Source organism: Eremomyces bilateralis (assembly GCF_010015585.1).
Source record: "Eremomyces bilateralis CBS 781.70 unplaced genomic scaffold P152scaffold_47, whole genome shotgun sequence".
In the NCBI taxonomy this organism is placed as follows: Eukaryota; Fungi; Ascomycota; class Dothideomycetes; order Eremomycetales; family Eremomycetaceae; genus Eremomyces; species Eremomyces bilateralis.
The window spans coordinates 35,615-46,597 of record NW_022985113.1 but is presented as its reverse complement, the minus strand read 5'-3'; the positions used below and the strand labels follow the sequence as shown (position 1 = coordinate 46,597).

At 52.6% G+C, this 10,983-nt stretch overlaps 4 protein-coding genes across 4 annotated transcripts; 2 read left to right on the top strand and 2 right to left on the bottom strand.

Annotated features, from left to right (window-relative positions):
• Nucleotides 1-1,047: 1,047 nt before the first annotated feature.
• On the top strand, nt 1,048-2,841 carry P152DRAFT_477725 (MFS general substrate transporter; the record flags this gene model as incomplete). The annotated part of the gene is made up of 3 exons (XM_033681604.1): nt 1,048-1,539; nt 1,595-1,792; nt 1,843-2,841. 3 exons carry the CDS (start codon nt 1,048-1,050, stop codon nt 2,839-2,841), a joined length of 1,689 nt encoding a protein of 562 aa, XP_033529616.1.
• A 105-nt stretch (nt 2,842-2,946) lies between these two features.
• On the bottom strand, nt 2,947-6,805 carry P152DRAFT_517911 (uncharacterized protein). Its single transcript, XM_033683035.1, has 2 exons — nt 5,313-6,805; nt 2,947-5,258 (listed from the first exon to the last, which is right to left on the bottom strand). Exons 1-2 carry the CDS (start codon nt 6,637-6,639, stop codon nt 3,430-3,432), a joined length of 3,156 nt encoding a protein of 1,051 aa, XP_033529615.1. The 5' UTR covers nt 6,640-6,805; the 3' UTR covers nt 2,947-3,429.
• A 632-nt stretch (nt 6,806-7,437) lies between these two features.
• On the top strand, nt 7,438-8,194 carry P152DRAFT_463001 (uncharacterized protein). The gene has a single exon (XM_033680450.1). It carries the CDS (start codon nt 7,616-7,618, stop codon nt 8,036-8,038), a length of 423 nt encoding a protein of 140 aa, XP_033529614.1. The 5' UTR covers nt 7,438-7,615; the 3' UTR covers nt 8,039-8,194.
• Nucleotides 8,169-9,128, bottom strand: P152DRAFT_477722 (uncharacterized protein; the record flags this gene model as incomplete). The annotated part of the gene is made up of 2 exons (XM_033681603.1): nt 8,169-8,831; nt 8,886-9,128. The coding sequence occupies 2 exons, from the start codon at nt 9,126-9,128 to the stop codon at nt 8,169-8,171; spliced, it is 906 nt and encodes a 301-aa protein (XP_033529613.1).
• Between the last annotated feature and the right edge of the window lie 1,855 nt (nt 9,129-10,983).

Below are 10,983 nucleotides of genomic sequence, written 5' to 3'. Positions count from 1 at the left end.
GCTTCCTTCACAGGCGGAACGGTAGGGACGGAGTTCATAGCTGGGTTGCGTGGATGCGGAGGATTTCCGGAAGGCGGAGAGTGAGTGCTGTAGGCAAGGTGGTTAGGTGGCGCGAGATCAGGATCAAACATCACTGTACGACCAGACGACCAGATGAGAAAAGGGTATCATTTGATTTCATAATTAGGAAGTATATATTGATCGCCAAGATGCTGTTTTTCGAGCGATTCAACTATTTCCTCCGCATGATTAAGAATATTTGATTAATAATCCTATGAAGGTGATCCTCTAGCAAGACAGAGATCACGTGCTAGCTACGCTCGTGATGATTTGGGGCAGAAAGGTTGCCTTTATGCACCACAGGCCTATTTTAAATGTGTATGTATGTTCCCAACAGAAGCTATTCGGTATCATACCTACTAATACCTAGTAAGCAAGGCATTCGAAGCCACATGGACATAAGTTCGAATCGGATGTTCGGCGCAATCCACCCCTCAACCACCCTTGCATCCCCCACACTAACATGCAGAAGGCTGTAACTACGGCAGACCAGCCTGTTCGTAATATTTCGTGCTCAGTTCCGCCGCAACTCGCAAGGCAAAATTGAAGAAAAATCGGCTGGTTGTTGGGATTACTACTATTAATATAATCATTGTCCGTCTGCGCATTTAAGTCTTGGCTCTTTTCCTTTGATATCTGGTCATTGTTATTCAATAGCATCTACGGAATACCATTAGTTCTGTTAGCAGGGCCTCATTTCTCTCTCCACCTTCGCTCATCTGCATGACCATAAGACATGGATCCTTGGCTTCTCAGCCGCTGGGAGCGGTTGAGAGAGCTTCTTTAGACCATCTGTTGGGTGACGAGGAGGACGTCCCCAGCATTGCGTCCTTTTCGGATGGTGAATACGACCCAGTCGCGGCATCACACCCATCAACTCGGTCTCATCACGACTCTAGGAATTCAGAGAATGATAGGCATTTCGCTAGCACCAATGGCCTGCTCCCACCACAGGAACTACCAGCAATAGCATCGGAAGAACCCCTCATGCGGCCCAGCGATGCAAAGGAGCCCAAGGTAACATGGCGCGCCCTCCCGCGAAAAGACCAACTCCTCCTCCTCACCCTCACCCGGCTCTCCGAACCCCTCACCCAATCGTCTCTCCAATCCTACATGTTCTACCAGCTCAAGTCCTTCGACCCCTCCCTGCCGGACAGCGCGATCTCCGCGCAGGCCGGCATGATGCAAAGCGCGTTCACCGCCGCGCAGTTCCTCACCGCGATCGCATGGGGGCGCGCTGCGGATAGCGAGTATATGGGGAGGAAGAACGTCATCATGATCGGGCTGTTAGGCACGTCGATTAGCGCGCTGGGGTTTGGGTTTAGTAGGCATTTTGCGACGGCGGTTGCGTTTCGGTTGGTGGGGGGGGCGTTGAATGGGAATGTTGGGGTCATGCGGACGATGATCTCGGAGATAATTAAGGAGCGGCGGTATCAGTCGAGGGCGTTTATGATCTTGCCGATGACCTTCAACATTGGGGTAAGTGACACTCGCTTCTCGGGTTTGATCCTGTGCGTTGGACTGACGGTTGTAGGTGATCATCGGCCCTGTTCTAGGTGGCCTCCTTGCCGACCCTATCAATTCGTATCCCCAGTTGTTTGGTCCCAACTCGCGGTTCGGGGGTACGGATGGCGTAGGGTGGATGAGAACATGGCCTTATGCGTTACCGAACATCGTTAGTGCTATGTTCCTCTTCACCGCTGTCCTTTGCGTCATCTTGGGCCTTGAAGAAGTGAGTATGATCCGTCCTCTTTCGCCAGCGACAGCCTCTAACTTGGATAGACACACGAGGTGCGTCGACAGAAGCGCGACAGAGGCCTTCATTTCGGTAGATTCCTAAAGCGGGTGATCACTTGCCGACTCGGCAGGGCAGAGCATCAGTATAGCTCCCTGCCAAACACCTCCAGTTTTATATCCGACGCCTACGAAATCGAGGATGTGGAGCTCCAGAATAATTCATCATCTCACCCCGACCAAGGCCCCGGCGTGACATCCAAACCCCCCTCCAAACAACGTCTCCCCTTCTCCCGAATCTGGACCCGCAACGTCATAACCACCCTGATCTCCCACGGGATCATGGCCATGCACGTCGGCACCTTCAGCAACCTCTGGTTCGTCTTCCTCTCCACCTCGCGCTGGGACCCCGCCCATCCCTCCCCCCCCTCCCACACCGCTCAGCGTTTCCCCGTCAACTTCACCGGCGGCCTGGGCCTCCCCCCCGCGAAGATCGGCCTTGCCCTGTCGATTCTGGGATTCATCGGCATCGTGCTGCAGGTGTCGCTCTACCCCTATCTGAGCGGGACGTGGGGTACCGTCCGCACTTACCGCGGATCGCTCTTCCTCTTCCCGCTGGCGTACCTCGTCACGCCGTACCTCGCGCTGATCCCCAGCACCACGTCTCCACCGAATGCGGCCAGCGGAATTGCCATCTGGGCAGGTATCGTCGCAGTGCTGATCGTGCAGGTGATGGCGCGGACGTTCGCGCTGCCCGGGGGAGTCATCCTGGTGAATAATAGCTGTCCGCATCCGTCGGTGCTGGGGACTTTGCATGGGGTCGCGCAGTCGGTGAGCAGTGCGACGAGGACGATAGGGCCGATCGTGGGAGGGTTGTTGTTGGGGCTAGGGTTGGATATCGGGAAGGTGGGGTTGGCGTTTTGGGTGCTGATGGGGGTGGCGATGGTTGGGGCGTGTGTGGGGCTGTTTGTGAAAGAGGGATCGGGGCGGGAGATTTGGTTGGAGGGGGACGATGATGGGGAGAGCAAATCGGAAAGCGTTAGGTGACATGGCTTTGCTCCCGCTTATGCCTCCGTTGGATTAAGTGGTAGATATCGGTGGATGATACATGAATATACACAGAACCGAGATGGTGTTACGAATAGCGAAAGTCATCATTGGTTCATCTAAACTAAACAAGCTGTGCCTTCTATCCAGTATCATGCTTTTGAGGAGCCTTACAAGACATATAGAAATTGGAGGACACAGTCAACCGCCAAGACCAACTCAACCCAAATCGATACCAGCCCTTGCAGGAGTCAACGGACAAATCCAACTCGACCTAGGACGGGAGTCAAAGATCCGCCCGAACTCAACCAACAAAGACCGGAAGTGAGGAGTCAAAGTCCACTGAGAACACGGTAGGTAGGCAGTGTCGCCATGGACACGGCTAAGACAAAAGCAAATGTGAAAATTCCAAACCATTCCCGGAAACGAAAAGACAAATGCAACCGCAGTTCCATGCCCAAGAACGCATAATAATGAGTAACAAGCCAAGGTTCCTGTGAGCACCCCAGTGCCCTTCCAATGCATCGATTTAACACCGCAACCCAATTTCCCTGCTGTAAACAAACCGCCTAGCCGCAACGGATTTCTCTAATCGAACCCATCGAGCTCGAACTCGTCCCGCTCGAAATCGCCCAGATCCTCATCTAGCGCCTCTTCAATCGTAACGTGCTTCCCCACCGGCTTGACATTCCGCTCTCGCACCTCACTAATGATCTCCTCGGTCTCGTCCGTCTGCTCGTGGCCGTCATTCCGCCCGAGGCCTTCCTGCGCATCGTACAAACGATACACCCAGTCGCTCCGCCGATCGATCTCCGACGCGATGACATCCTGCCGGGCTTTTGAATTTTTGCGGAACCGTCGCTTGCACGCGGGGTCGCAGGAGAGGAAGTCCATGTCTGCGTCGCGGAGGAGGAACTTGAGGTGGTGGATTTCTTCTTCGAGCTCGTGGATTACGCCGGCGAGGGCGGAGCCGGGCTCTTCGGCGGGACGCATGGTGCTGTCGCCTTCTTCGGGGACGTTGGTCTTTTCGACTTGCTTAGCGGTGTGGCCACCGATACCGATGGAGATCAGGAGGCGCCGACATGTTGGGCATGACGCTGTGTCGTGGGAAGAAAGAGCACCGATGATGTCCTGAGATGCTTTGTTTAGGCTGGGTCTGGCCCGGGAGTCGAGGGTGATATCAGGAAGAATGAATGCGGATGTTATGGCATCCGTGTTCCCTGTGGAGTAACGATATCGTTTTCCATCGGTCTTGGACGTGGAGCGCTCATGATTACCCGAGGAGGATCTTGTAGTAGGTTCGACACCAATATTTGAGGCAGCTTTCAAAGCGGATTTGAGACGCGTATTTGACGGCCCGGATTCAAGGGGCTCGGAGGTCGCACGGGTAGTAACCGAGCTTCCCTGGGTCCTAGCATTGATGCGTTCATTTCGGCGTGCTATATGATCCTGCTCCACGGACCTGCGAATTTCGGCGACGGTTGAAGGGGCCACGGAACTCAGCTCGGTGAGATTGTCAGGGTCAACTTCCTCCGTCTCCTCCAGGATCATTGCCCGCTTGCGTGCGAAAGGCGTGGATCCCGCTTTGTTGCGCAGGAGACCGATGTCCGTGGTTGACTCTGCGTCGCTGATCTCATTGTGGCTGTCATCGACTTCCATGCGCTTCGTGGGTGCTAAAGTCCGTGAATGTTGGGCCGGGGCGGATCCGCCTGGGAGATCTCGATACTCCTTAATGAACTCCTCCCTTCTCTTCATCTCGGAAACCACCAGTCGTTCTTTTTGACCCCATTTCTGTGTTTCTTCTTCGTTAGCTTGTCTTGCAGCATCCATCTCCCGCCTCAGCCGCTCTTCACGCGCCTTTCGCATCTCCTTGCTCTCTGCATGTTGGGCTCGCAGTTTCAGTAGTTCGTTTCGAAGATCGTCGTTCTCCTGCATCAAGCGAGTATTGATGTTGCTAGATGCACCGGGTTCAACTTGCAAGGACCTAATCGTTTCATCCCGACGCTCGATCCGGGAGGCCATGTCTCGCTGCTTCCCTTGCCAGCGTTTAAACTCTTGGTCTCGATTTGCCTTCCCGTCTTCTAGTTTCCGACGCAGCTCAAGGTTCTCCTTGTGGAGTTTCGTAGTCTCCTTTCGGTGAAGAGAATGAGTTGGTCGTTCGTTCTCGGCATCAACCCGAACGTCGGATTCATGGGAATGCGGAGCATGACCATTCATGTCCTTGGTCGCTACGAGCTCATCGTGCAATCTCATGTTCTCTTCACGCAATGTTTCGCATTCTCGGTATGACAGGTCAAGCTGCACAGCAATGTTATCACGGTCGTCCGTAACCCGCTTCGTAGTGATGCGGGCTAGCGAGGCCTCTCGTTCGGCTCTGTCGACGCGTCCTTGCAAAGTCTGAACTTGGGATTCTAATCCTATTCACATGGATTAGCTAGATTGATAAATCCTGGTGCACGGCAAGAACGTACGGAATTTCTCAGCTTTCCACCCTTTAGGGCTTCCGTTCATTTCGTCTTCGCTTCCAAGCGCACTGTCCCGACCATTGCGCCTCAGCCCCTGCATTTGAGCTTCTATATTGATCAACTCCCCATCTTTCTGGCGCACTCTGTGCTCCAACTCGCTTTTATCCCGCTCGAGCAGTGCGATGCGATCTTTCAAAGATTCCAGGGCCGAGATGAGCATCCTTTCTTCAGCCGGCAGTGGGATACCCTCCAAGCTAGGATACTCCGCGGCAGACAACCTGTTCTTGTTCATCCTACCAAGATTGCTTTTCGAGTTGATGGCGCCGGTCCGTACGAACAACGGGCGAGTTGCTGGGACTCGCGGTGATTCGTCGTGGTAATCGACCGAGATCACGTCCGTGTGAAGTGCTTCGTCAGGGAGAGCAAACGAATCCACGTGGCCTTGCGTCAGGGTCGCGGTCCTCCCATCTTGGGGCGCATGCCTCGGTGCATGTTCTGTGTCTGCTTTAGTCGTGAGGCCACGACGGGCAGTGAAGCGAGTAGGCACCGATGGATCTGAAATTGTGTGTTTCGGTCGCACGCTTGTGAAGCGCGATCCTCGTACATTTAAAGTTGCAGTAGGAGGATCGGAAATGTACGAGGTCTCGGGATGGGCAGCTTGGACCTTAGCCTCTGCATCGGCATACGAAGTCGTCCGGGCTTTTCGAAATGCCGCTTTGTTGTCCTTCTCAGTCATCCGAGGACGAGTCGCGGATACGCGCCGTGACAGCCGCTCCTGTCGGCGTGCATTTTCGGAAGCCTCCGCTTTACGAGGACCGGACCTGGAGGCAGCTAGAGGAGGAGTTGTGACTTCGAAGTCTCTGTCATTTCCAGACCAAGGGGGATTTGGAGACATCATGTGGTTCTGGTTTAGTCTGCTTGGAGTATATGAATTCCGAGGTTTGAGACCACGGGCAATCTCTACAGATTCATCCCCATCATCTGTCATGTTGTTGTGGTCCTCATCATAGTCTTCTTGTCGGGCGGTGCTCCGCTGGGATACAGGTGAGGTCTGACGACCGAACCGCTTCGCAGTAGTGTGATAGGCGGGTAGATAATTCGTGTCATTATCCATTACACGCGTCGAATAGATAATGCCATCGCTGTCTGTGGGTAAGCTCCCGCTTGTCGTTGAGGATATTTCCAAATGTTCGGGCTGGTCACGTTCATTGAGTTTTGAAGGGGACACGGTAGCGAGAGGCGCGCGATTCGGTCCTCGAGTCTTCTCCAAACTCCGCGAGAGCTCACGGACAAGATGAGAATTGTTGGGTCGGTGAGGAGTGGGCGCCATCATCGAGGTCACTGCGATGGAAACCAGTCCCAATCAACTACAAGTGATGCTCCAATAGAAATTGAACGACAAGGTGGCAGGGACGAGTAGAGACAATACAGATGAACGGTGATAGAGTCTACGCCATGATATCAAGAGACAAGAGGCGAGTATGAAGTATGAAGTGAGAGTAATGAAGCGTGAGGAAAGCCCAATTGCAGGCGGAGGTATGGTGATGGCTGTTGATGTAAACAAAGCTAATCCCAACATGGAATAGCGTCATATCCAACCCCTGCAAAATCCCTTGGTGCCTTGGTGCCTTGGAATCGATCCAGGATCCGATCCGAGCAGAGCTTCGCGCATCTTCATTTTGATATCGACTGGATGATGTACTGGCAGCACTGCACACAGCATCCAGTGCCAAACTTTGCGTTGCACCTTCGGCCATATCAATGGCCCGGTCTCTGATGATATTGTTTAAAACGAATAGACTCCGGGATGAAGGGTCGAAGCTGCTCTGTACACCTTGCCCTGACTACTGGGTAGAGGAGCTAGAAGCAAGTCCTCCATCGCCATCCTATCGGCTTAGTATATTCTATTACCGTTTATCCTGAACTTACCGATAAAGGACAATGCAATTGGAATCTCACAAAAATGTACACTTGAGAGTGTAGGGGAATATTCGAGCAGCACGAGTGTTTTCGTTTTATTCGTCCAACGAAGCGGATAGGGCTTCGAATCTTTTTCGCAATATTGACGTCATCACCACTGTTGCAGGTATGGATGTATTGCGACGATCAGTGACTTCAACGGAAATCCAACCTCTTCCACTTTGTACAATAAGCATCCTGTCGCGATACATGTTAATCATACATTTAATCCTATAATTGCGTTTTCTCGGACATCAATCGAGGTCAATTCCATCAGTCCAACGTAATCTCACGAACGTATCGCGACCTATCTCGCATTCAAATCCCACCTCCAGCCGTTAATAGCCATCATGTTACGATTATCTCGACGCCTTCTCCTTTCCCGCAACGCCATCCACCCCCCTCCATCCTCCCACACCCGCCCATTCCACCCCGCCCCGCTACGCCTCTCCTACAAAGACGACCAAGACCGCACTACTCTCAAACCCCACTCGACCGAATACACCGGTTCCGGCACCGACGACGAAGCCGCACACACGGCCGAGGCCTTCGACCCCTCGGATACCTCCCCCGAGTCGGAGATCAAGCGGAAGAACGGGACCGGCCGAAATAAGGACGAGTTGGATGTGAGTCCAGGGAATAAGGAGCTGAGCGATAGTCAGAAGAGGTGGATTTTGAAGGAGGATAGCGCGAGGGCGGCGGGGGAGAGTGATACGGGGCCGAGTAAGTCGGGAGATGCGCCGAAGGAAGGGGGGGGGCAGTATGGTGGTTAGGGTTGGGGATAGACCACTCGTTGCCAAATGTCACGTAGCTAAGGGGATATTGGCTTGTCGAATTGCATTGGGTATTTTGCATTAGTGTCTCAAAGCGTATGTTTCTCCCGATGTTATATTTTCTCTACTCTTACGCTAGCTTCTCAAACCATATAAATTCACCTCCCACCGGCGGCTCATACGCCAGGCCCAAATGTGAAACCTTTCCCGCCGCGGACACCTTGAATCCCCCCTTTATCCCCAGTTTTTCCAGCGTCGCACAGGGTGTCATGCTCCCGGCGACGGCCCAGACCAGGAAATGTTCCGCGCCGATGTGTTCAAAGGAGAGGGAATGTGCCCAGGTCCGGTCCGTGATGTTCGCTACGAGGATTTTCTCGTCGACGGCATCGAGCCAGCTCGGTCGGTCACGGATTTGCAACGTGATGTTCTGGTAGCCTGCGTTGCGGTACGTTCCGGAGTAGGAGGCTAGAGGTAAGGGTAGGGGAATCCTCCGATCTCCTTGCGGTGCATTCGGGAAGAGGTGTGATTTGGAGTTGTTCCATGCATCTTTCGCCCCTTGTATGCTCTTGTTGGCTCGAGCGATCCAGTCCACTCTTTTACTTGCCGGGACACCTAGTAAATCATAGATCATGGTGTACACAATCCTGTCTTGTCCGAATGACTCGAAGCGATCTCCATTCGACATGAGAGCGGCACCCCAAGACAGCTCGGGGATATATATCATGGTTGTCGAGAAACCTGTGACGAGCCCATTGTGGCTGAACACTTCAAGGCCCTCGAAGATGGTGATGAACTATCCTAAGGAGTAAAGTTGAGCCTTGAATATGCCATTGTCCGGCGCGGCAACCATTCTCGGGGTCCTTAGGGCGGTATAGCTTTCTTCTGACAGCACTCTAGGGTCCATTTCGGACATGGCGCGGAGCCACATGTTCGTCACGGTTTCCACGACGTGGGAAAGCGTGATGAACATCATGTTGCAGTACTGCCACTTCGCCCGGATCTCCGCAGTCAGCGGAAGGTGTCGCATGTGCCGAACAATGTCTCGCACAGTCCAGTTCGGACCCCCGTAGCTCAGGTCGTGCCGTGGCATGCCCGTTTTATGGGATAGAGCATCCTCGAGGGTAACATGAAGGCGGCATACTCGTCCTGAAGCACGAAATCATCTCTGATCAGGCTAGATATCCTCGTCGAGAGATTGATGGGATCCGACGTATCTGCCGTATCTTCTATCACCTTCATGATGGACGCCGCAACGAAGGATTCAGTCGTGGGTCTGGTATAGAAAAGCGTCTCCGGTGTACAGCTCCTGCTAGTAAATTCGGCCATGCCATAAAATTGGGAGAAAGTATCGTTGCCATCAATGACCGCAATGGACACAGCCGGCATATGGAAGACGTCAAGCGTCTCCTGCACGAAATGATCGAAACGTTCAGTGAAGGGGTTCCGGTTAACTGACTCGCGGTTCAGCAGAGGGACTTGAATAGCACATGCAATAAGGACAAGAGAATATACGACTAGCAATTGCTTTAGACGCATCGGGACTGGAAAAATCGACTCCATTATGCTATACGGACGAGACATCAGAAACAGGAGACCGTCATACAAATCCCATCAATATGGAAGAGTCCATGAGGTATCCTAATACATAATTAAGATTGTCGAAGACTGAGGAGCCATGAAGGCTAACGAAGCTTTGGTCACCAGCCCGTGTGTTTTTTTGAATTGTTCAAGTGCTTGCGTAAGTCCCCGTCCTCTTGAGTTCCCGGTGTCGAGACCGGCCCCAGATCGGGTCAAGACTCAAGTGAAAGATGATATATAGCTGACGAAACGCGCTCAATGCATTAGATATTTCCTCCTAGGTTGGTCACCACAAGCTATTACAGCGGAAACTGGCCTAGGAGTTTCTACTATCTACCGCTATCGTGTATATCTTGTTCGATATAGCTCTCTTCGTGCCCTATACCGCCGGAAACGGGGCCGTCCTTGTTTATTGTCGCAAGTAGACGAAGACGCGCTCTTCGAGAAACTACTCCAGGAAGGGTGGCTATATCTTAATGAACTTGTATTCTGGTTGGATATGGAAAGAGGCGTACACGTTAGCGAGTCTACGGTATGCCGCGTGATTAAGCGGAGACGCTGGTCACGAAAAAGAATGAGGTGGATCTCGCGGAATCGGTCACAAGAGATGCGGGAAGCGTATTAAGCGGAGCTTCGTCAGTTTGACGCCGATGATATAGTCTTTCTTAACGAGTCGATCTTCAATGAGAAGACGGGCTGGAGATACCGTTATTATTCGCCCATTGGGCATGAATCCCGCGGTTTTAGGAACATGCATCGGGGAAAGACTTGGGCTGCTATCGGGGCGTATACGATCAGAGGCTTAATTGCCTATGGTATACGCCAAGGCTACTACAGTCGAGAGCATTTGATTGAGTGGCTACGGGATGTCCTGCTTCCGTCTTTGGCTAGAGACTCTCCTCGTCCACGCGTTATCGTACTTGATAACTGTTCGACGCATGTTTCAGAGGATGTTATAAGGCTTCTCGAGGAAGCAGGACATCTTGTACGTTTTACGCCACCCTACTCCTCAGACTATAACCCCATCGAGATGGTCTGGTCGGTCCTTAAAGCTTGGATTAGACGTAATCACGTCTACACGCGCCATCTATGTGGCAACTTTGGCGAGTTCCTCGACTTTGCTATTACGCGTAGTCAATGTGACCGCTTTGGGCTCGAGCATTTTGTAAACGCAGCTCACGGGATCTATATCTCTGACCAGCGATATGATGAGCTTCGTGTACAACTCCGTGGGTTTGAAAATGGGAGGGTAGGGTATTAGGAGAATATTGTTCTCGAGGACGACGTTCTAGTCTATAACGATATTAACGAGCGAGTAGTTAATAATAGTGAACCCTTCTAGGAAGATGAGGAAGATGAGGAGTAAC